Source organism: Buteo buteo, chromosome 20 (genome assembly GCF_964188355.1).
Source record: "Buteo buteo chromosome 20, bButBut1.hap1.1, whole genome shotgun sequence".
Taxonomy (NCBI): Eukaryota; Metazoa; Chordata; class Aves; order Accipitriformes; family Accipitridae; genus Buteo; species Buteo buteo.
The window spans coordinates 1029970-1055985 of NC_134190.1; the positions used below are offsets into that span (position 1 = coordinate 1029970).

The 26016-nt window shown below is 40.7% G+C and overlaps 1 protein-coding gene across 1 annotated transcript in view; it reads left to right on the forward strand.

The window, feature by feature from the left end:
- The window catches only part of ADCY1 (adenylate cyclase 1), a 156591-nt gene that overhangs the window by 69043 nt on the left and 61532 nt on the right, over nucleotides 1-26016 (forward strand). Inside the window, exons 3-4 of the mRNA XM_075052153.1 lie at nucleotides 166-284; nucleotides 13021-13132. Coding sequence (XP_074908254.1) covers nucleotides 166-284; nucleotides 13021-13132 — 231 coding nt within the window. The remainder of the gene's footprint in view (nucleotides 1-165; nucleotides 285-13020; nucleotides 13133-26016) is intronic.

Below are 26016 nucleotides of genomic sequence, written 5' to 3' on the forward strand. Positions count from 1 at the left end.
CAGTTTGCAGAAGTTTGAGAGAAATAGATCGTATTATTTATGCAGCAGAAATTCTCAGGAAGCAGACTAGATTAGGAAAAGGTTGTCTAGTTTGCTAGTTTAAAACTTTTGAATAATGGTCACACTCTATACCACAAAACTGATGTTGTTTACATTTTCTTTTAGGAACGTCTCTTGATGAGTCTTTTGCCCAGGAATGTTGCAATGGAAATGAAGGAAGATTTCCTGAAGCCTCCTGAAAGGATTTTCCACAAGATTTACATTCAAAGGCATGACAACGTTAGGTAAGGTTGATGTAGTCCATGAAATAATATAAAGCAGAGAATACTTAGTACAAATACAATGACATGTAATTGCAGTCAGGTCTTAGAATAAGAAACCCGAGCAGTACAGTGAAGATTTGTCATTTCTGCGGAGGGGGAGAATGGGTGCCCTAGGAAGACCAAATAGTCTTCTCAGAAGATAACAGTGAATCAATAAATGGCTTAGAAGGGTAGTGCTGGGAGGCAGACAACTTTTTTCAAATGAGTTGTCATTCTTTTTGTACTGTATTACGTTTTGGGTGAATGGGAATATTTATTTTGCATGGTAACTTTTACACATTTTTATTTTCCTGATAGTAAGATAGATTACTTTTAATATTTCCTGGGTAATAGCATGGAAATACAGAAAGAAAGCGTGATGTAAACTTAAACAAAATGTGTATCTGTCGCCATCATATAAGCGTTCCTCCTCGGAGGTTATTGATTGAGACTCAAGTCTACTTCTTGCTCTTGTTTAGTAAAACTGTTGTGCAAGTGTCCAAGTTGCGCATTTATACTGGTTGTTGTTAAAGTGCATTCTCATTTGCTATTCTTCTCTGCACCCCTAAACAAATGCCTTAAAGGCCTTGTCTGAATGGTGGTGTTTTATCATACTGCCTCTAGCTACTTTTTCTCCAAGCGCCTTGCCTTCATACCAAAAACAGTGTCAAAGAGGTTTACTTGGTGCCACCCTTGCATTAAGCAAGGTACAGGCTTAATAAGTGATGCCGCAGAGCTGCCTTGATTTGCACCGTGTACTCACGTGGCAAAGGAGTGAACTCCTTTATCACCTCCTCTGCTCCCTCATCCACTGGGAAGGAAGTTCCTTCTCCTGGGGTTCAGTCTATCTCCCCTTGAGCTGACTCTAATATTTGCAAGGACCACTTGCTAGTAACTAGGCTGTTGCAACTAAAAGCACTCATATCAGTGAGGGAATCAGAGATAGCTGTGATGGGAGTGTTTAGCAGACTGACAAATTAGGTCGGTTTTACACTGTAAAATTAAACATTACTGAATTTATTCATAGCAGCTCACTTCTTGCTAATGGTTAAATCTTATAAAATGTTAATCATCATCACTACGCATGCAAAACTTGGTCTTTAACAATCAATTTAAAGTTAGCTCTAAGTGTACAGTGTCCCAGAGCTGACGCTGCAAAGTTAGCATTCTTGGTTAGTCTTCGATGGTTCTCAATTGCCAAATTGTCAGGCTTGAGAGCTCCTGAAGGAAAGAATTCAAGATCAAAGTGGGCTGCCTTCCTCCTCCTCCAGTTTTGCTTGTTTATGCCTCACGCTTTTATGCCGTTGCCCTCCCACCAATACCATTTGTCTTTTTTTCTTTTTCTTGCCAATCTTCCATCTTTGGATGATGTCCTGTCTATTTGCAGCCACTCGTGCTTATCTTGTCTGCTGCCTGCCAGATTTTTATTGCTTGGGTGCCTACTACTGTCTTCATTTGTCCCTTTGGTGATCACATTGCTTATATACTTATAAAAATTGTGTCTAGTTATGCTGTCACAGTGCTATGAAACACATGTATACTACTGTTGGTTGCACTTATATTCAGGTTCAAGGCAAGCTAACAATAATTATATCCTGATCAGTACATTTATACCTTGTATGTGTCGCAGGTCTCTGCATTGATTACAGTGTGGGTATTCTTAAATAGCATTGCTTTGCATCCGGACTGCTTGATTATAACGCTTCTGAGTCCTCTCTTGCGCTGAGATCTTTTCGAAATGTAACCTCAGGAGTACCCTGTTTTTCCTACATGAAATGGTGTTTCACGTGACCACTAAGGCTGCTGTGGCTTACTCACTGCTTCGATGTGGAGTGCATAAAAGATTTTGAACCTGAATACCTTGTCTGGAGAGGTGAATTCGTTCTCTGACATCAGGAGGGTACTTCTGGGGCAAATGGAGGCAAAGTAAGATGGCCTCATTTTAATGGCAAAGGGAAGATCCTCGGGGAGGAGAACTGAAAACAGGAGACCTCCCCTCACCACCTGTACGATAAGAAACTGTATTAGCTTTTATTTTAGTATGTGACTGCTGTATTAAAAAAAAAGATAAGGGGGGGAATTGTGTCCCAGTAAATACCCAGCAAGCCGTTGCTGGCAGGTCCCAGTAGACCGGAGTTTCACCCCCGGAGCTTTGTGACTCTGCAGGTCTGAGCGATGCAGGGAACTCGCCGCGGATGCCACCCTGACTCCTGTGCGGAGGACAGCACTGCAGCATCCGCTGGGAAGTGCTGCTGGTGGTCAGTGCCAATAGTAAGATGTGTGTTTTACCTTTTTAAGGAGATGGAAACAACTCTTTTTCTTTGGAGTAGTGGCAGTTCAGTGCTATACCAGGCAGACCTAAGAGACCTTTTCCATATTCTCATGACTTGGCCTTTTCATGCCAATCCTTCTGTAAAGCACCACTATTAAAACAAACAAACAAAAAGCCCCTCTATAGTCCTAAATTCCTGGAGCTTTTAACCCCAAAGCTACATAGTGGAAAATAGAAAATGAGCTGCACTTTCACCTTTCCTATTGCAATGCTTTCTTTTTCTCCCAGCAAATATCTGGAAGGTCAGAGCATTCTTCTCCAGAAAGTATAGGCTGGAGGAGGTAGGCAGGCAATTAGTAAACTGCATGATTTTTCCACTCCTCGCCTATTAAATATAACAACAAAAATAAACCTCACCAGCAACAAAAACCCATCCATTTCAGTCTTATAAATAGCTGCCTGAAAAAAGAGTCTTTAAGCACTACATCTTGCATGTGAAAAATAAGACATCCATACAGCTACCTTATTTACCCAGAAAAACACAGGGGGATACATTGCAGTGGAGATATAGATATATATATAGATATACACACACACACCCCTGTAAGAAGTGAATGATGGACTGGAAGAAGATACTGGCATATTTCAGATACACCATGGCAACAGCCCTGGTTAATCAGTTAGTTGGTAAATATTTTATCAACTATCAAACAGTTGTTGAATGACTGCCTGCAATCGACTGCACCTCTGGAAGGCAATGGAAACATGCCTCTCCATGCTGAGGGCAGAGCCCTCAGTGTTGTGTCATGCTTTGATGAGCTCTTCCCAAATCTGTAGTGAAGAGAGGAATTTATTTTGCTCACAGATAACTCGCTTCAGTTAGAAATCACTTCAGACCTCCACCTTAGTACCCCAGATTTTATTTTTCTTTCTGCAGTACAAAGCATTAAACTCCCTCAAGATCAATCGAAGATTTCTGTGTGGAGAGGGGGCCAGTTTAAAACTTACTTTATATTTCCATTTGAGACTGTTCTAAGGGCATCAGTGAATACAGCCCATAAAAGAGCACTGAATAGATGGCTTCATACACAGAACAGCAGTGCCATCAAAGGAACTTGCAAGGGCCCTGGGAACTGTAGTGGTTTGTGGGGAAAACCCCTTTTCTCCTCCAAAATGCTCACATTTAGCAAATGAAAAATGCCTACTAAGAAGGACACGTACAAGCTCATAAAAGAGAAAGATCAGAGGCCCTTACTTTTGGAAGTAAGATAATGGTACAGGAAAAGGTTGTTGTCCATTCCAACCCTCTGTATGTATTTGTGCCTTGGCAAAAAGGAACAAGAAATCTTTCCCAGGCAAGTTTTATTATCTCCTGTGTACACTGTGTAAAGAGTAGTGGTTAAACCAGAATATATTTATCTATGGAACCTTCCCAAAGAAGAAGTCAAAAGGAATTGTCACAAGTTGATGAAAATCAGTCCTTTGCCAACAAATTCTTCACTCTACAGACATGCTGCCTTCTCTTCCTATGTTTTGTGTGGACCACCCAATATTACCTAATGATCTCAAAGAAGATACGACTTTTTTTGTCAAAGAGGAAGAAATGAGGCTTTTTGTACATCTGCTACCTTGTGAAGTTTTTGAACAGAATTGCTGTACAGTAGGAAATGAGTGCATGTGTTTTAAATGGAAAAAAACAACTACATGCAAATGCAATATGTAAAACAAAACATGCAAATACACATCCAATATATAGTGTGAACCCAGTGAAGACACTAAATTCAAGCATCAGGAAGGTAAAATAATCACAACCAGTATAACAGCTGTGCCTCATGAGAAGGAAGTAGTCCATATACAGTTCAGGAGCCATTTCAACACAGTACAGGTGTTATCTTCCTGAGGTGACCCCAGCCAAGGTCACCATGAAGCGTGTGAGGACCAGATGTCAGCTTACGTGTGAAGACTCCCCAACAGAGCAGCTCTTCTGTGATGCTCAGGACGATGGTTGCTAACATACAAGAGACAGCTCTTCCCTAAGATTAGGTTAAGTAATGTAGGATTAGTATTTCCTTCTCTTATCCCTTGTCTGGCCCTACAGGGCTGAGGAATTTACAGATTACATATATATGTACAGTGGCTACTGTAAAAACGCACTAGTCTTGACTGAATCTCTCCATGCAGCTATAATTCAATTAAGTTATTTGAAGTTGTGTTTCAGCTCAAATACATGCCCTGTATGGAGGCCTCAACACATTTTGTTGTTTGTCTCTTTTGGAATGGGCTTTTTCCCACTCCATTAGATATTAATGAAACTGTTTCAACACATGCATGGATAAGGATATGGCTGACTTGGTATGTTAACAGACAACTTCTCACTCTGCTCCGTTAACTCAAATAACATTCAAGAGAGAAAGAAAAAGTGAACATTGAAAGCTACCAATTTCTTGAGCCTCTGGTACAGCAATTCCATTTAGCCTAATTTTTACAAGTGTGAAATAGAACTGGCTGCTTTGTAGGAAGAGAGATTAATTTCAGGCAACACGCTGCCTGATTCAAAGCTACCAATAAAAAGATTCCTTGTGGCCATTTAGAGGTTGTTGTGACCCACTCTGAGACCAGAGCACAGTCTGCAGCTATTTATATGCAAATATCTCTGGTCTGTCCTGTCTTCTAGAAAGCATCAGAACTCAAAAAATTAATTTGACCTACCCATTCCAATGTTTTAAAAAGCTGTGAGCATGACGCCTACGAACAGGCTTTTGTATGTCGTCTTTCTGAGCTCGTATGACTTCACAGTGAACTAGTTTTCATGAATGATTATTTTGTAAAAACAACCTACCCTTTGTTTTCAGTTTTAACAGCCCTCTTTAATCTTTTGAGAGCACTTCTTTCTTAATCATTGCAGTGAGTTATAGATAAAATTATTAATAATTTTCCCTTATGGTTGATCTTTAAGGAAAAAACCCTACAGGTTCCTCTCTGAGGCAGCATGTGCCATTACAATATCATTCTTATTATAAGTTGTGCTCTAATTACACAAATGAGCCAAGTAGAAATAAAAAAGAGGGCGCACAACCCCTCCTTATTTTGCTGAGTATTTGTTTATACAAGTGGCTCCACTGAAACCAGCAGGACTACTCCAGTGCACAAAGCACATGAATGAGCGCTGTTAAAAGTGAACATTTACCACCTACAAGCTCTTCAATCTCCTGTGTAACTTGGCAGGATTCCTCCTTCTGAACACCCCGTAGAGTGACATAGAACAGGGTTACTCGTGGCTGGGAAGCAGCTTAAATCTCTTAAACCAAGCCCCAGGCTTTGCAGGCTTGGTTTTAGCAGGTGCTGCGGGAGGGCTGCAGCGCCCAGGCAGGTGCTGGCTCTGCCTGCGGGCATTGCAGGGGAGAAAACAGCAATACAGAAGGTCCTGGAGGGATGACTCAGGGCTTGTCGACACAAAAATGCTCCAGAGAGACAAGGAGTGTGAGATAGTGATGTACGTAACTCGTACGCCTGTGCTGAACCAGCTCAGCTCCTTGTTTGTGAGAGAGATGAGAGGAATGGCTGTTCATAATGCTTTCTTTCCTCAAGTTGGTCACTGCAGTGTTGCTTTGCTTTTATTCAGAATTTTTATACCAGAAGCATTTAGCAATACTGTTTGCATATCAAATCAAGTACTCCAGGTAACTTTAAAAAAACTCCTTAGGAAGCCTACATTAAAAATTAGAATCATGGACTCATAGGATGGTTTGGGTTGGAAGGAAGCTTCAAAGATCATCTCATCCAACCCTCCTGCCATGATCAGGGACATCTTTCACTAGATATGGTGGCTGAAAACCCTGACCAGCCTGACCTTGAATACTTCGAGGGATGGGGCATCCACAGCTTCTCTGGGAAACCTGTTCCATCCTCACAGTAAAGAATTTCTTCCTTGTATCTAATCTAAATCTACCCTCTTTTAGTTTAAAACGGTTACTCCTTATCCTGTCACTACAGACCCTGGTAAAAACTCTCATTCCATCTTTCCTGTAAGTCTCCTTTATATATTGAAAGGCCACAGTAAGGTCTCTCTGGAGCCTTCTCTTCTCCAGGCTGAACAACCCCAACTCTCTCAGCCTTTCCCCATAGCAGAGGTGTTCCAGCCCTGTGACGACTTTTGTGTTTCTCCTCTGGACCCGCTCCAACAGGGCCATGTCTTTCTGTTGCTGGGGCCCCAAGAGCTGGATGCAGTGCTCCAGGTGGAATCTCATGAGAACAGAGAGGGACCATCACCTCCCCCGACCTGCTGGCCGTGCTTCCCTTTATGGATCCTGGGATACAACCGGCTTTCCGGGCTGCAAGCACACAGTGCCGCCGACTCACGTCTGGTATTTCATCCACCAGTACCCCCGAGGCCTCTCCGCAGGGCTGCTCTGAAGCCCTTCATCCCTCGGTCTGTATCCGTGTTTGGGGTTGCCCCAGTCCGGGTGCAGGACCTTGCGCTTGGCCTTGTTGGACTTTGTGAGGTTCGCGTGGGCCCGCTCCTCAAGCCTGGCAAGGTCCCTCTGGATGGCATCCCTTCTGTCCAGCGTGTCAACCGCACTACTCAGCCTGGTGTCATCTGCAGGCTCGCGGAGCGTGCCGCTCTCCCTCTGTCCACGTCGTTGATAAATTAGGAGGGAAACGCGTAGTCAAAAGAAAAACTCTGCTCTTCAATGCTTACAAATCTGTATTTACACATTAAGATCTATCACATAGGCTCTGCTGCAGTAGTCTGCGGGGCGTACAGTCTTATACGAAGTGTGTGTGGATATTAGAGTTCAGGCGTGTGTGTGCGTGTAGTGTCTAGCAGGAACTGTTCATCAGTAATTGTAGATGCAATTACTGTACACTATAATTGGAGGAACTGTTTTTTCAAGCATTTTTGAAAAAGTCCTTTGAGAAAGCTAGGTGTGTTTCATTAAGAAAGGAAGAAGCATTCTAAGATCAGAGGGAAAGGTGCAGTGCATAGCATTTGTAACAGGAAACGTTCTGTAGCAAACTAAACTCTTGAAGAACTTTATTTGCAAATTTGGTGATTTTGCAGTTGCAGATAACTTCTTGAGATTATGTATATTTCAAAATGTTTTAGGCATAATTGTTGTAAGATCATTTGGTATTATTGGTAAATAAACCAAGCCATTTATGTATAAATTATTATTAATGAAAAAATTGGGTAGCTTTATGTCAAAACTAAGCTAATTTTCCTATCAAATGTAGAAAGGTGACTGTGTAAATGCTAGAAAGGCCATGTTTTAAGGGGGGAGTATTTAAGCTACACTAGCAAACAATACATTTAAAAAAAACATTAAAGCTAAAATATTACTGTACAAAAAACCAAGTAGTTTTAAGCTTATTTTACTAAATGAGAGTAAGACCGGTCAAAAGTTTCAGAAAATAGCTACAGAAAAGCTAGAGTCAAAACAGAGTTTTAGCCTTGCTCTGGGAGCTCTGCAAGGAGAAGGGCAATACTAACCCAGGCGCAGCTGCACCAACAAGCGGTTATTAGCTCTGAGCAGAAGGCGTTACCGGAGCGATGGGGGTGTTCAGTCCTGGAAAGGGTGACCATAGCTGTTACCCTGCCAGAGAAAACCAGTGGCAAAAGTGTGTCTTGCACCTCAAACAAAGCGATCAGAAGGCAAGCTTTCAAACTAGTCTCCTGCGGCTGTCTTGTGCTTTGGCAATACCCGGTACATGTTCCTCTCATCTTTTGTAAGCGAGCGGGTGGCATTAGGAGCAACCCAACCTCCAAGCCAGGCCAGCACTGCCCCTGCAACACAACAGCGTCAGGCAGACTTTAAAAAAAAAATCAAGAGCAGAGCGGAAGTTTGACAAAGCTCTGCTCAATAATTGATTTTTTTTTGCCCGTAGGATTTAATTAGAATATTGACATGCTGTTGTAACTTATGATGCTAATAACTTGTCTGTCTAAACGCCAAAGTGATTTGAGTTTTTACCAGCTTAGCCAAACTTCCTGATCCTGTGAACTTATTGGTAAAATCCTGGTGTGACTGAAAACTACAGGACAAATGCTGAATACCTCAAAGAGCATAGGATTGCAGAGGTTTTGGTATAGCACACAAGCAAAGAGAATGATGGCTCCTGGGGGTCCCTTTGCTCAGTTATGGGATGGAGGAACAGGAGCATTACTGAACCCCTGGGCGATGAGGCACCACCAGCCTTAGCACTGTAATAACTGCTTCGCCTTGCTAACCCTCGCTTTTACGTCGCTGGTCAGGGAGAGCGGTGCTTGAACCATGTGCAAGCTACGCTGTTCAACAGACAGAAGTAACCTTTGTTCTTTGTTTTCACTTTCTTTCCACTTTCATTTCTCTTCTTTCTTTAATAGTTGCAGTTTAACTGAAATTGGGGTTTTTTGGTTTTTCACCAGAGTGCCCCAATAGCATTGTTACGATTTCTGTGGAATTAAAGCAGGGACAGTCATATCCCTGAATGGTTGTTAAGCAAAACAATTGGTAATGGGTAGCTCCTCGCTTCTTGTTTCTGTATATGCTAATATTTTTTTTTTTAAATACAATTACTCGGCAACCACTGTGAAGTGTCCCTTTGTATACCATACCATTATGAGGACTCTTTCATGCATAAATAAGGTAGCCCTACTTTACTCTGCTTTAATCCTCTCTGAGGATGTGAACCTCCATGGCAATTAGCGATTAAGTTACAGTGAACCAAGGCTACTTTGCTCTTGAATGAGTGCATCTACAGGAGTGATTAATGTGCTTTAACACTGACATCACTCCTGTAGTTGATTTGTCTTAAGTTTTCTAAGTGTATCAATGCTAGACATGGCCTACGTTTAAGACTCTCATTATTTTTGTGTGAATAATATATCCAAATCAAAGGAAAGGGAATTTCAGTGTTAATTTGTGTTGTGCTAAGAAACAGGTAGGGACTTGGACTTTGGAAATATTGGAATATATTTGAAAATATGGTTTGGCCCTGGAAACACTTCAGGCATATCACTGGAATTCCAGCACTGTATATCTTATCATTTCTCTCTTTAGTACCCTTATGATTTTTGTGGCCATAGCAAGAATTATAATTTTTTTTCTGTTCTCACTCCCCGTGGCAGATTTTGCCACCTCCTGATAAAGGCCTTCTGTGTCCTTTACGTTCCAAAAACCTGAGCAGGACGTAACAGGGGAAAAAAAGTTTATTGCATCAGCTGGGTGATTTGACTCCATTGTCAAAACCCCGTGTCACAGACCAAGATGCTGCCCTAATTTGACATTGTACAGTGAAGAGTAAGTGCTGGTGCTGCCCCACAATATTTGCAGTCCCAAGTAGTAAGGGAAGAGGCAACAGATGGGCACAGAGAGGTGAAGAAGTGCAAGGGATAATATTGGTCAGTGCACTAGCTAAAGTAAAAGGAACGGGCTAATGAGTTTCAATGCCATTTTTAGAATATCAGAGCTCCGTGTCTGTGAGAGAGGGTCACCCTCATCAGGACGGCCACCCCGAGAGGGAACAGACCATGGAAGCAGCAGGCTCGCAGTCCCAGCTGCTCTTTGGGTCTGCAAAGCCCCTGCTCTGGCTGTCTCCTACCATCCCTGCTGAAAAATCAGGTTTGGTCATTTGTATTTCAGCCTACTTTCAAAAGAAATGCAGCAGCTGCTATGGTTGTAACACTTCATGCTGGTAGAAATGAGCAGAATTTCCCTAAAAAAAAGGCAGGGCTTGTACTGACAGCATTGCCCACATCTGTGCCATGTCCAGACATGGGAGTTACGCTTTGCACATTTGAAGAATGTTGTATTAAAGGAGTTACAAATTTTGTAAAAAAGCACTTACATTTTTTTAAAAAACTCTTATGCCAAGAAAGTGTAACAGTAATCATGTTACCTAACCTATTCCATTAGCTTTCAAATAAGTACATGCAGTTAACTGCAGTATGAAATAGTTCACAAGCATAACTGAACTACAACTGTGTCTCAGCACACAATAATTACATATTTTACCTAAATCTGCAATTACATGTTCAGTTATGTATTGTGGGTACTTTTATGGACTTCACTTTTTTGTATAATTAGTGTTTTGAATCAAATGCTGAGGGCTAAGCATTTTTTACGTGTTGAAAGGATTAGCAAGGATCCCATACTGACTTATTATGGTAGACATATGTGAAATAACTTTCCTTTTAACTGAATAATTATGCATTAATGTATTTCCTGTGCTCTGTGCTTAACTAATTGAGAGGTTTTGATATTAGTGTACATGTCAACAGTGTAATGGTTGCTCTGTTAGTTGTTAAGACGTTGTTATATAGTCTCCACAAACACTGGACATTGCTGGTTTGTGTCTGTGTGTATGTTCTTCATTGTAAAAGACTGTGGTAAACACAGAACATTGTTATTACCTTAAAAGCCTAACCCCCGCATCCCAAATGCAAATGTTTTTCAGGTGGACGTTGTTGGTGCTGCAGGAGATATTACTGGTACTGTAAATGTGGTTAGACAGGAAAAAAAGTGGACTGCTGTATTTAAAATGGACATAGAAAAATAAAACCGATCAAAATATAGAATGTGCAAAAATGAGATGTAAAATAGCAGACAAGCTAGCAGAAGCTGTTATAATAAAATAGCATCTACACTCCCCCTCCATACTAACAGTATCTAATTAAAACCTGGAAACTGCATGACATGTTGAATTACAACAATTGTAGTTGTTGTGTTTTCCTCTGTGTCTTTTTCAACTGTATGAATTCTGATGTGAATTTCGGTCATAAAGCAAATGGGACATAAAGCAAACTGTACGAAAGACCTTGATGCACGTTCAAGTACATTTGAAAATATTTAAGGAATTTAGGAGGATGATTTGATATTAACTGATGAATTTCCAGAAAGACCAGCTTTGGGCTATCAAACAACAAGGATGTCAATCCAGAATTAAGAGAATAAGTAGATCTCCACGTGCAAATATGCAGAGCACTTTGCTGGCGTTACTGCACTCTGTTCATGCCTTTTACCTTACCCATCACTTGGTTGGCTCACATCCATGATAGCAGAGAGACGAATCTGTAAAACTAACTAAATGCTGAATGTTTTATTTTAAGAAGCCTAGGAATGGAATAGCTATTTTTTCCCTGAATGGGGGCCATCTTGAGCAATGGTCTCATAACAATGCTCAAAGGAGAAGGGAGTGAGGAGACTGTCCCAAGGATTAACATGACAACATAGAGGCTTTGTTTGTAGATTAAAGCCGCTGAATTTTGGATGAGTCGGTTTTGTGCTGGGATACCTTGCCAAACCTGCTCTGGTGGATGAGGGATTTTAGCAACTGGGTTAAGTGAAATTATAGAAAGAGGGACTGAGTCAGGAGTTGTATTTGCTCTTTTTTGTAGCTTATTGGGAGAGATCAGACTTGGTTATGGTGAATGGGAAACAGTAGACTTAGTCCTGCTTTTCTAGCATCTGCTATTTTATCTGTAGAGTGAAGGTTTGTTGAGGAGAAAGGGAGTATATAATGCTTAATTTAATTTACAGTTTGCAAGCTAAGTTTTACACTATGTCAAGTATACCTAGGCCATGTAGCATGGGACTGTTTGTTAGCATTTGCATAAATAAAGACTTGTTTGACATTTGTAGTGTGGGTGTTGGAGATAAATGCATTAGGTTCCTGCAGTGGGCTCTGGGCGTCTGCCAACAGACAAAGGAATCTAAATAATTAAAAGGATCGTAGCTCCATACTCTCTAGTTTCAGGATCTACACAAGAATTTTTATTCTGTCATAGTATCTGTGCTTCTTTCAGCTATCTCCCTTATCACCACAGATGGGTAGGGATTGTTAAGGCAGGTAAACCGTTGGACATTAAAACCTTGCTAACATTGATGGAAGCTGGACGCTTTCCTGAGCCACGCAGCGCAGTATGGAGAAGCCTGGCCTGACACTCTGGGTGCTAGCTCCTCACAGGGAAGACAGTAAGACCACATCACGGAGCTACCGTATGCAATTTATTAACTCCTGTCTTTCAGTACTTAGTAAACCTCATGAAAGGTTTATCAATTTGGCTGTGGAACTCTACCACTGCAAAAACTGTCTTTGAAACAATTGAGCTGAGAAGATCCCAGCTCTAAAGAGGAGAAGCAATTGTTCTCTGTGCTCCTGGAGTGCTCGTGGGGGAACCTCATGAATGAGGTGCTTTGCCATATCTACACCAGATACGTATATGAGATAGGTAGGTATATAGGCATTGAAAGTGTCCCAGGATTCCCTACAACAGTTGACAGCACCAGACTGATGCCTATGTGTCTGATTTTTTGCCATTTTTGTTCCAACTAGCACTTCATGGATAGCATTTCAGGGCTTGTTTAAGTTTGTGCTTTGGGTCACATTCGTGCTATAGAAGAGGATCATGAGAATGTGAAGATGTCTTCTGTACTGATATCTCTGTGTCTTTTTCCTTCTTTACAGCATTTTGTTTGCAGACATTGTGGGGTTCACTAGTTTGGCATCACAGTGTACTGCCCAAGAGCTAGTGAAGCTGCTGAATGAGCTCTTTGGCAAATTTGATGAATTAGCTACAGTAAGTACAACATTCTTATTTCAATTTAATTTAAATTCCCTTCTGAAAGACGATGCATGAGTTACACATGTTAGAAATCTGTAATTGACTGATTTAGCCCCACATGTTATGAATTTCTAAAGCTTCAATTTTTTATTAATATTCTGGAGAGAAAACAGTGTATTTTAATTGTTTAGGAAAGGCGTTTAAGTTGCTATTTTTAAATATACTTTTCTTCCCCCTCCTTGGAGACCATCAGTGTTCTTCATCGGTTTCGTTTGCACAAAATAGAGAAAATATTTCAATATTTACATTTCTCTCCTGCATGGAAAAAAAACAGGATAATGGAAAATATGAATATTGGCAGTATGGCATGAAACTACTTTCTGTGATAATAAGAAGCTAGAGAGTAAAATTAGTTCTTCACAGAGAGCACTCCTTGTCACAGAAATGACAGTAGCTTTTCAGAGGGGCTATTGTAGGCAAAATGGGATACATATTATACCTGATGCTTATGTTTTGGTCATTGCACTTTCATTGTGCCAGAATCCCCAAGGAAAAGAAAATGAGAGAAATGTTCCTTGCCTATAACTCCTACCAGTCTAATGGTACCACAAGCACTTGGCAAGAAATGAGAGGAATGGATGTGCCTGAAAAAGTCACACATCTTCTTTCAAATTACATTTAACGGTATGCTGAAAATGTGTTTTCTCCTTGAACTAAGCAAAACTTCATAAAATCTCTCTTGTTTGCCAGCCGTGTCCTCAGAGCCTTCATTGCTGAGAAGTGTCACCTCCAGATAAATTATGCTCTTCCATTATCTAGCTATCTTGTCTTCAGGCTCTGTGCAGCAGCCTAGAGAGCATATTTCTTCAGGTTCCCAACATAAACAGCATCCACATTTTTTCAGTTGAAATTCACTTCTCTTTGATGTAGTCTTCCACATAAGAGAACTGAAGCCTGTGGACACTTCACATCTATGGCTCCCTCTTGATAAACAGCTTTCAAGGACCCCAAGGAGAAAGAAATCTTCTGCTCCACAAGATGCCAGGGTCGAGGAAGACGTAGCCTTAGTTAAATGGGCTATGTCTGATTTGCACTAGATGTTCAAGCCATAACAGAGAGGAACTGTTGTGTGTTTCCTTTTTCCAAGAGAAACAGAAGATTAACTTAGATGCTGAGTAGAGATGCAATGGAGGTATGTTTTTTTGGTATGAATTTGTAACACACTCATAAGACTTTGTGTAACCAATTTATTACTGGAACTACTGTCACTGTCTCACAGAGAGCACAGGTCCCCAGCCCAGAGTACTTCATAGATGTATACCTTAGAAATAAAAGTGACTGCCATGTAGATGATCATTGGCAACAGCTTAAATAGCTTAAAAATTTCAAATAGTCTCCTTACTTTAATTTTGTTACTGAATTTCATCCTCCAAATGTCAACCAGCCATCTAATAAGCTCTTTTAAAACTTACAATGCTTTAATTTGTGGAGTCATCATAGCCATGGAATACAGGCAATGCAATAACGTGGGAGTGCTGTGACATAACACGAGATCACAGAGGTGCACACAGAAATGCACATGCCTATGACATGTGACGTGGCACTTGAGCCAGGGAGATGGCTACTGTACCGTGCTTGCTCCCGTAGCGGTGGCCAGGCACAGCCGACTGGAAGCGTCAGTGACACCTGAACCCAGGGTCCCAGGCAGATGCCAGCTTTGGGCGCGAGGTTAGTTGTTTGTCAGAGAAGCAGCAGATCGGAGAGGGTAGAGGAGCTAAAAAGCCTTAGCTTTTCCATTCAGCCTGCATGCATTCTCTTTCCGGATTTGAAAATAAATCTCATGGTTTCTTTCAGCTACGTGACAAAGATTTGTTATTTACTTGTCCTTCTAGTTCAGACCGCTGCATGGGGGTGTGATTAAGGGTAGAACGTATGAGCTTTCCTTGGTGCCTTCTGATGTGGTAAAGGGGGACTTGTTATTGTGTCTCCTGCAGTCAGAAGAAAAGTGCTGAGAAGTGCAACTTTTCAGAAGGATTCTGATCTCTTGGTTCAAACAACTTCTAGATATTCATTATTAGGCCAAAACAGAGGACTCGGCTGATTTTAAAACAGTGCTGTGCTGTAGTATTCAGAATGATGAAGGAGGAAACTACAGGGGACTTCAAAGAAAAATGTAATGGTCATAGGTGTGTCCCCTGTGACTACTAAAGTGTGATCGGTAAGTGTGCACGCCCTGTGCTGCTGCTTCTTAGGAAGCAATATCGCCTGGAAGAAGCAGTTTATGACAACCCTTGTTAAAACCATTGTCTTGTCTTAAAATTGTAATGCTTAAAAAAAACCCCTGTCACCACTGTGGGAAGTGTAGTAAGTGTAAGGCAGCATATATTTGCTGGGAGTCTCATGAAGAGGCTTGGCATTTTGGCACGTTGACACATTGTGGGAACAGTGAGTCTTTGCTTTTTGACAGTCTAGCTCTGAAGCTGACCAGAACCAGGTGCTTCAGACAAACATAAAAATTCTCGTTGAGAGATCTGGGACAATTTAATCCTAAAGTTTGTCCTTCTGACATTTAGAAGCTAGTTTATGCTTTTTAGCATTAGATTTTTCTGTTTCTATATGCTGTTTGATTTTTTTGGTAACGCAAATAGTTTTGCTCTTTTTGAAATGCTAGGCCTTTTTTTAAATGACAATAGCTTCAAATATAGTTACAGTTTGTGACAGGGAGTTCTGAAGACAAACCTTAGGTTTCAATTTATTGTCATTCAATTCCTTTCAAAGTTTGCTTGTGCATTCTGTTAATAGAGAGGGAAGAAAATTCCTGATCTTTTTACTCCCTGCTAGAAAAGATTTGTGCTTTTATCTGTCCCTTCTTTTTTATTCACCTCTAGAGGAAATATCTTTTTCAAACACTTATCTTGTACAGGCTATTTTACCTTGTAAATCACTGAGTCTTTGAACTGGTAGGAGAAGAGGTGATCAGAATACAGTACTCAAAATGATGGCTAGCACTCTTTGGTTTTTTAAAGAAACAATCTTAGGTAGTCATATTTTATATAGGACTTTGTGGTCCCCTTAATAACTTTGGAGTCTATGGGCCAACTTCAGTCACTTTGAAGAAAGGAAAGTGAGTCTCAAAAATCTAAAGCCAAACAAAATGAGTGTCAATATTAGTATCCTTGCGGGAGTGTAACTTCATCCTAGACAGACATCAGAGAATCCACGTGGAGAGGTGCAGTTATGAATGCCTCAGTGTTCATTTGTATGTCTGGTTACTGAAATACTTTTGTGTCACAGTGTTTAGGCACCCTGATTTTCTACTTTTTGGATAAGTTTGCCCATGCAGAGGTTCCCTTGGGACTGTACACAACAATAGCAAGCCACCTTCCTGAATATATGCAGTTAGTTATGTTTCTTATAAGGCCTGTGAATAGTTCAAATAGAAAGAATGATTTTGCATTAATTTCTGTTGGATTTGATCTGCTGTTCAGGCTTAGTTTACTTAGTTTAGGCTGTTACTTCTGAAGTTTCTCCGTTTTTTCCACTTTTGGGTAAGCAAGAGTAACTTCGTGCAGTCTCAGATTTTGCCCTAATGGTAGTCATTCTGTATTACATATTATCAATGAATGCTTTAAAGAACTGATCTTTGCATGAGGTCTTCAGATGCCTTGCAATTAACTTTCAACACTATAGCTAGCTTCCAGTTTGTCATTCTTCAGCTTACTTTTGAGAGTGACAGATTTTAATGAGATACAGTCATTTGCATTGTGTTGTTTTTATGTTCCCAAGGAATTCTTGGACATGTGACAGTTAGGCTGGGTGCCTTGTTACTTTAATACACTGTATATTTCAGTGCATTTTCTCTTCATGCTTTAGCTGTGGCATGGATTTACTGTGAATGAGGGAGGTTCTCAAGGCTGCAGTTACCCAGGTAGCGTCATACAGAGTTGCACAAGCCCCTGCTCGGGTACTGTCATGGTCACAGCTCCACTATCTTGTGATACAGTTCAGCTATACCCAAAATATTTTACCTGCAGTAAGGTATCTTAATAGAAAAGAGGAGGCATTTCTCCAGCATCCTGCATCATGATGAAACAGGTTTGCTTTTTAGAGAAGTTTTGATCTTCTCTATTTGTTCTTTTCTTTGGTATATTTTTCTCACATACTTCCTTAATCTAATCTACATGGAGAATGAATTATTTGTATTAACAGATTCAGTTATTTCCCTTTCAACTTCCATGTTACTGCATCTTGGACTTCTAAGACTTTCCGTTTACAAGTGGATAAGGATAAATGAAGTTTAGGCTCTTTTCAAAGTCCATTGCCAGAAGAGGATTTTGATATTCTGAATGAAGGATCTTACTTGTTCGTGCCACTTTTGGCATCTCATCTATTAGCCAGACTGACAGCCGCCACTTCCTTGTTCTTTCCATTTGCAGTTATGTATACCTTCAGGCTTTGTCAGTATTTGTAGGCTGAATCTATTTTTACTTCTTTCCATTTTAATTTAGCATCCTTTCCTGATTACCTTCTTAGCTTTTAACAATTTTTACTTTCCAAATTTCAATGTTACTAAAGTGGCTTTTTGTACCCATTCAGCCTCAAAGATATTGAACTTAGCAACGTTGCTTCTGAGCCTTAGGCAAGGAGTCAGTAAGTAATATTTTAATCAGCTTCTGTGTTGTTTTTTTTTAACTGTGTTAAGAACAGTCAGTGCTTTGTTGTGCTTTGAACTAGCTATTCCTAGAAGCAATCACTTCAAGAAATTGATTCCATTGAATCTACAGAATGCTTTTAGTTTATATGAAAATAATTATGATGTAATTTTAAAATATAAAATAAACAAAGTTTTGTGGGCTGGTTGAGATGGGAAAGTTAGTGCTGGAAAACATAAAGTAACTCTCTTCTTTGTGGAAACTGGTAAGTGTGCACTAGGGGGGGATATTTACAAAGGCTAATTTTAAGGAGACTTGGCTCCCCAAGTTCCCTTGATAGTGCAGACACAGGATCTCACTGAGGCACATCACGCATGTAAGCTTGAGTCTGGTTCTGAACAGCTGTCTGGAGAGGTCTCCTAGAGAGACCTAAGGAAATAAGCTTTCTTAAATTAAAGTGGTCTCAATGAATATGCCTGTGACTGTGCAGGATCGGGGAATAATGATGTGTATATATGGTGTGAAGCTGAAGTAAGTGTCTGTGGGACAGTTTTTCAGGGAGAAAGATTATGTCACACACTTTAAGTATTGTAGGAACATATAAATGGGCAGGTACTGCAGAGGTTAGGTCTTGGCTAACCTCCTTTATGGTACTTTTTAGGTAAGCGGGTACTGTGCTTGGTATGCCAATTCTCTGTCATAACTCTTGTCATGATTTGCACACTCGTGGTAAATTACCAAATTCTTCCTGAGTTTGCATTCTGCAAATCCGAGATGTGCATCTTTGTAATGGATTATTCTGATCGGCTTCAGATGCTTGCAGCGTGGGCATTTGTACTGAAACTAATTGTTTTGACTCCTTATGCAGTTAGCATAAAGAACGGTATTCCTGGGATGCAATGTGTGTCATCCAAGAGGGATGTCTAATTGCACTCCAGAAGTGCCTGTTTCACCTCATCGTTGTAGAGGCAGTTTGATAACCCAGGTGCACATTTTAGCTGTCTAATGTACTCTGCATACACAGTCCTACCTGGAGTCCTTTGCCAAAGGGCAGATGTGTTACAGGGGCACAGCAGTGCATCAGGGGACAGCTCTCGGGACCCCTCCTCAGCCTGGCGGGGACCGTGCCTCCTGCGCTGGAGTCTAGAAGCACTATCCTCAGAGCAGTCAGCTTTGCTCTTCTCAAGCCAGACTTTTTATCTCCTTGAAGTCCATGGAAATCTTTCAGGAGACTTTTTTTTATAGCCAGCTGTGTACAATATTTTGCTAGTTCTTCTCAAGCCATCATTTTTCAGTAATTCGGCCAAGTGGAAGTGAATGGCCATTTCCAGCGATTAGGTCTTGAAGATTTCCCATGCTTTTTTGTTTGGAGCATGACTGTATTTCATACTTTTGTTGGTGCACAAACATCACATGTTTTTAAAATCCTCTCTATTTTGTTCTTTTCAGAAGAATTTGGAAAAATATCCATTTCCTGAGATTTAGAGCTTAGTTTTTCAACATTTTATAGTGTATTTGTTTTAGGCTTGCTTCTCCTGGGATATTCCTCTTCATAAAAAGACAGTATCTTAAAGGATACTTAATGAAAGCTGGGAAGGAGACAAGCACACCTATCAGTCATGATGATTGTGTACAATATTCTTGTGTGGTGTGTTGACCCTGGCTGGATGCCGGGTGCCCACCAAGCCACTCTATCACTCACGCCCCCAGCAGGATAGGGAGGGGTAAAAGTTAAGAAGGAAAAAACCTCATGGGTCAAGATAAAGGCAGTTTAATAAAGCAAAAGCAAAGGCTATGTGTGGAAGGAAAGGAAAACAAAAGATTTATTCTTGACTTCCCATCAGCAGGCGATGTCCAGCCACTTCCCAGGAAGCAGGGCTTCAGCATGTGTAGTGGTTGCTCTGGAAGACAAACGTTGTAATAACGAATGCTCCCCCGCCGGTCCTGCTTTCTCTTAGCTTTTATTGCTGAGCAGAGATGATATGGTATGCAATATCCCTTTGGTCAGTTTGGGTCAGCTGTCCTGGCTATGTCCCCTCCCAAGATCTTGCCCACCCCCAGCCTAATGGTGAGGGGGGAATGTTGGAGAGACAGCCTTGATGCTGGGGGAGCACTGCCCAGCAGAGGCCAAAGGACTGGTGTGTCATCAACACCCTTCTAGCTACCAGTATAAAGCACAGCACTATGAGGGCTGCTATGGGGAAAAGTAACTCCATCTCAGCCAGACCCAATACATCTTGCTAAAATCCTTTTTCATTTCCAAGTAAATTAACATATATGACTGTTAAATAGGTTCTCACTCTCCAGGTCTAAAAACATTTAACCTTCTAGTTTTGTAAAATTACTCTCCATGTGGAGTAGGGAAGGAATTTATTGTGAGAATGGGAATGCACAGAAAAGGTGGGCCAAGAACCAGCAGGTTATTGCAGGTCAGTATATATAATTGCCAATAAAATTGAGGGAAAGCAGTTGAAGCAAAATGTCTTCCTTTTTATAGCTATCCTGAATAATTCTACAATTGTTCATGCATGATATGGCTCCCATGATGGCAGATAATTTGTCATGACTTCACAAATATATTGCTAAATTACAAGCTTACATATGCTCATCTGGACATGGCCAACTTTCCTCAGTCAGAGCCTACCAAGCCATTTTCTGTGGTACTCCCTATACTGTAACCAGATTTGTTTTTCTTTCCTATTATTTCTGCCACTCTGTAGAAGTTCTTCTTGTTAAGTCTACACTAACTGTTATCGCAGTGAGTATGTCTCCATTACCCTGCTAAATTGAACTCTATGGAGTATTGCAGTTAGCTCATTCTCAAGGTTTTTTATGCTGAGACTAGCAGATGTGCAAGAACTAGTGTAAGTTGGTAATGTTACTATTTGCAGGCATTATTCCATTAAAAGATTATCAAAATAGTTGTTTCAATTTTTAAACCCACAGTTTAAAACCTGGGTGAAAAGAAATGTTAAAGTGTATGCAGTAATCGACAGGATTCAATGAAATTTTCTAATGGGCTGGACAGTTTTCAAAGGTGTATTATCACTATTGGCACACTGCAGTGTAATGGAGCTGGTGGTAATTTCCATGTCACTTCATTACACTCAGGATTTGACTATGAAGTTTATCTGATAAGCTGGCTTCAATAATCTATCACATGTTGTGGCCCACATTCAGCATAGTTATTAAAATAGACTTGTATACTGCACAGAGAAACCATGTTGGTAAATCTTTTTGTTTTACTGAAAAAAAAGTAAAATGGTAAGTGAAATTACTGTTTGTCATTAATAAAAGTTGCAGATGGCATGAGTGAGCTCTGCATCCAGCTCTGGGGCCGCCGGCACAAGAAGGACATGGACCTGTTAGAGTGGGTCCAGAAGAGGGTAACAAAAATGATCAGAGGACTGGAACACCTCTCTTATGAAGAAAGACTGAGAAAGTTGGGGTTGTTCAGCCTGGAGAAGAGAAGGCTCCAGGGAGACCTTATTGTGGCCTTTCAATATATAAAAGGGAGCTTATAAGAAAGTCAGCAAAAGACTTTACCAGGGTCTGTAGTGATAGGACAAGTGGCAAAGGTTTTAAACTGAAAGGGAGTAGATTTAGATGAGATGTAAGGAAGAAATTCTTTATGATTAGAGTGATGAGGCACTGGAACAGGTTGCCCAGAGAAGTTGTGGATCCACCATCCCTGGAAGTGTTCGAGGACAGGTTGGATGGAGCTCTTTGAGCAATGTGATCTAGTAGAAGATGTTGATGCCCATGACAGGGGAGTTGGAACTAGATGATCTTTAAAGGTCCCTTCCAACCCAAACCATTCTGTGATTCTATGATTTTCACAGATTTAGCTGTTAGAAGTTAGCTTAAGTAGGCTCACTTTTCATTGGCACAGAAAGAGGGCCCTTTCAAATGGGATTCAAAGTAGGATTCTAAGGAGTGTTTTGCATGCGAATCTAAACCCATGTCTTCATCTTTTTTCTGCACCTAGCTGCATCTTTTGTGAGTACTGCTGCAGTCTGAGACTTGCACTGGGTTGTCCTTCCCATGGAATGTTTTTGGTTCTGTTTTTCTCTAAAGCTCTTTGGTGCACAAAAGGGAGTTACAGAGCTGAGGGAAAAAAATATAAAGGTCTTTTATGTTTTGTTTAATTTTATAAGGAAATTAAATGTAGTAGGAGAGTGTAAATATCGAAAATGTAAGCTCATATCTTGCAAAGGATCTCGCCCTCTCACCATGCACTGAATTTAAATTAATAACTTGATATGGTATTGCTTAGTTGCACTGTACAGCCTTCTGACTAACTCCATCCAGTTCACTGCCTTTTCTTCTATGATCCTGAAGGAGGGTGGCTTGTCCTTCACCACCGCCTTAAAAGCAGAACACCGCACTGTGCCCTTCCAAAGGTGCTTGGAGCAGTAAGACACTCACTGTATCTCTGCGTAAAGGAAGGAGTGGACTAGACTATCTTCTACCAGTCTGTATTCAAATCTGTTGAAAGGGGGGGCTCAAAACTGCTGTCTGGCCCATAACTGTCAGGCTGAGCCACCTTGGTTAGCATGTCAGTAGTCCAGAGGATGAATATTAAAATTTGCATTTATCACTTATATTGTGTACATATGCAAGAGGGTGTAGGTAAATTTGCAGAACTGTATGTTTGTGCATGTTGTACATGCACATATATATGGATGGATGCGTATAGTTATACAGCATGATAGCCTAAATACAGGTTTTTTCCACTTCTGATCCAATCTAATGGACAAATCTGAATAGAGATGTCATTCCAGCTGTAGAGGATATAGTAGAAATTACTATTCTTTCTGTAAGTCTCTTTTGTGTCTCTATACACATCTGTAATATAGATAAATTTGTTAACTTCTAGAGTGATTCAAAGCTTTCTAATCCAATTTTCTATTGAGATTAATAGCACTTTGACATTTAGTGCTATAAATGTTAAATATGCTACACATGCGAAATAAATTGAAAATAAGCTGCAGTGGTAACAGTGGTGAATCCTATCTCGTCCTCTCTCAAGACCTCTTTGGAAACAGAATGAAGTTCTAGGTTTGTGAAGAGAGATAAATAAGGAATGCGTTTTATTGCTATTTTATGTCTTTGGGGAGTTTTAGAGGTGCTTTGCCTTCCCCCCCCCCCCCCCCCAATACTCATTTTATAGTGTAGTAACTAAGAAAGGACTGTAACTGTGATGTGGTTAGCCTGGATTATTGAATTATGGCTTAGGTCCCTGAGGATTAGGAGGACAGCTGGTATAAATTAGTGTAGTTCCCCTGAAACCCGTGATGCCATGCTGATTAATATGAACTGAAAATTTGATCCCCTTTGCCTACCTGATACAAACATTTCAGCTCTGAGCACAGCAGGCTGCTCAGAGGAAGCTGTTGGAATGGGGCTTTCTAAAAGAAAATGACTGATAAACCAAGAATGAAGGAAAATAAGAGGAAATATATGAAGGGGAATAAAACACAAAAGTACTTCTGTGATGGGTCCTTTCCTCGGGGTCACTGATCTTCCTTTTGGCTCATGGAACATCTGTAAGGGAGGGTGACCGTGCCCCTCCGTGGCACTGCCTGGCCGCAGTGACGAAGCTCTTGACAGCAGTGGCAGCACCAGGAGAGCGGTGTATCTTCCTTCTTCAGCCCTTGCAGGTCTCCCCTGTCGCCCCAGAATTAATTCTGCTCTCAGTGAAAACTGAGCCATCAGAGGTTTGCATTTTGATGGTTTCCCTCTGCCCAAGACTTCTCTTCAGTATGCGAAGAAAACGTTGAGCTAACAGTGGTTTTTTCAGGGAGTACGGCAATGTTATTCCCCCCCCCCCCCCGATTGAGTTTCAGGCAGTGAATGGATGGGGGAGGCGTGAAGGGGTTTTGAGCTCAAGACCTGCTCCCTGAGCTGCCAGTGCATCTCCTTCCACTCCTCTGCTGTATGCAGCGCTGCTCGTGTACTCATTTGCACCTATGCAGGGGCAATATCCAGATATCTCACTAATGCTGAAGCCTGAGGTTTGGTGAGGATGTCAAAGCCTTCACCTGAGAGAGTAAAGCCTTCAGTGTAAGTCCTGGCCTAATAGATCTCCTCCCTTTTACCCCAACTCTTAAATAGCTGAACCTGGACATGTGTTGGGTTTGGTTTTCTTTCTTCTTTTAGGACTCTTAATTTTGCAATCAGTAAGCATTGTAGGTAGTGACCAAACCCCTGTTCACATGTTTCTAGCCTAAACAAAACCAAATGTTACTACTGCTTGTGTCCAAGAGCATTCTAGGAGAGTGTAAGACTGGTAGGGTCTGAGTTAGGGGAAATGGAAATTGCTGTTTATGCATATTTTTGTAGGCCTTAATAATCTTTTCTTTTACTCTGCACAGCATAACTAAATCCAAATTGGCTGAATATAGTAAAGAATCTTTTTATGTACCTTAGCTGATGCAGTTTTTATTAGTAGGAATGGCAAAAAAAAAGTCTTTTCTAATTTATGGACAGATAAAATCCCTCCTACTCAGAGATTGTGATTCCAGGAGGGTAGGACAGTAAAAGTCTGAAGAGCACACCTGCAAAGCAGATTGCTAGCAGGCTTGCAGAAAAAGAAATGGATGTGTATAATAAGCATAAAATATATTGTAATTAAGTCACGCAGAGTCAGACTCATCCTTGGTGCAATTCCAGTGCAGCTAGTGGAGTTACTGGAGAGAGAAGTTCAGTGTTTAGCTTTTAAAATCTTGCTTTTTAAAATTGTAATCTATCTGGCCTTCCTTTTTGGCTTTGATAGATGCTCACACACCATGATGACACATGAGTTTGTGGCAATACATAGATTGTTGCAGTGACAGAAGGCAGAGTAGGGACTCTTTCCTGCATTAGCAACTGCCATCTCTAAAATAAACAAAAGCTTTAAAGAAGCTCTTCTCCTGCCAGACAGTGTTACAAGAAACAAAAATAATGCACTGAGCATCCCTGACTTTGGATCTATTCATGTAACAAATGATTACTTACTTGGATAGCTTATTAAAAAAAAAAAACCAAACCCAAAACCTAGCAGTGACAATAAGGATTGCTGCAATCTGATATCTGAGAAAGATCCACCTTTAAAAGAGTTTGCACTTATCCAGTACAGTCTCTCTGTCCAAGAGAACACCTGGCTGTCTGCCTGTGTATTCTGCTGGGAGAGGTCTGAAAGCTCCTTAAACTTTGTTATTCCTCTGAGACAACCTTTTTTGATATATATTTGTTTGTTTGTTTGTTTACAAACTGTAAGTTCTTTTCCCTTTACTTTTTATTTAAAAAGAAAAAAGCCTTATTCTGAGTATAGAAAACAGTATTTGACTTGTATAGTACAAGACTATGGAGTTAAGGTCCGAATTTCCAGTTCTGCAGTCTGAGTTGGCAGACTTCAGGCTTTCTGCAAAATACATTTAAATCAAGAACTACTACAACAACAAAACCCCAGAACTGGTTTGAAACAGGCGGCCTCCCCCCCTCCCTTCTACCTAACAGATAGGTAGAATGAACTGCTTTGTAAAGTGCTTGTCTGAAAGTGTAAAGAAAGCTCTTAGCAACTTTGAAGTATCCTCTGCTTTCAGAGCTGGGCTTCCACTTCACCCTGACAATCCCTGTGACTGATAGTTGTGCCAGAGGGAATTCTGCAGATCCGCTTGGAAACGTCTCAGCCAGGCACCGCAGGTGGGCAAGCTGCCTGGCTGATGCAGTGCTAGCAATCTCTGGTGGGTTTTATCATGTGCATAAAACCAAATTATCAGCTGTTTCTAAACAGACATTGCTTGTATCAACTGTGACTAGAATTTGTAACTATCACACTTGAATTCATCACTGTCACAAATGTGAAAAATATTGCCGAGTCGAGGGCTTCTTTGGAAGTTGCTGAGGAAACAAAACAGAGAGGGAAAGGGTTGGTTTTGTTAATTTGCATATCAATCCTTAAAAAGATTGCTCTTACAAAGCTGCACTGCATCTCCTTCCTGGAAGTCTGCCTCACATGTTGAGAAAAAGAAATCAGACATTTTTTCTAGAGATTACTGTATATTAATTGATTATTATAAATAAGGGCAGCGAGGATAACATCTGACAAGGAACAGAGTGGTGGTTTCAAAAACACCAGGTGATTTAGCCATATGTCTTTCATCAAAATCAATCTCTCTCCAGAAAATGCTGTAGTCTTATTCTCTTTTTCTTTTATTTTTCTCCTGCACAAGTAATAACCTGCCTTGGAAAAGTGGTAAT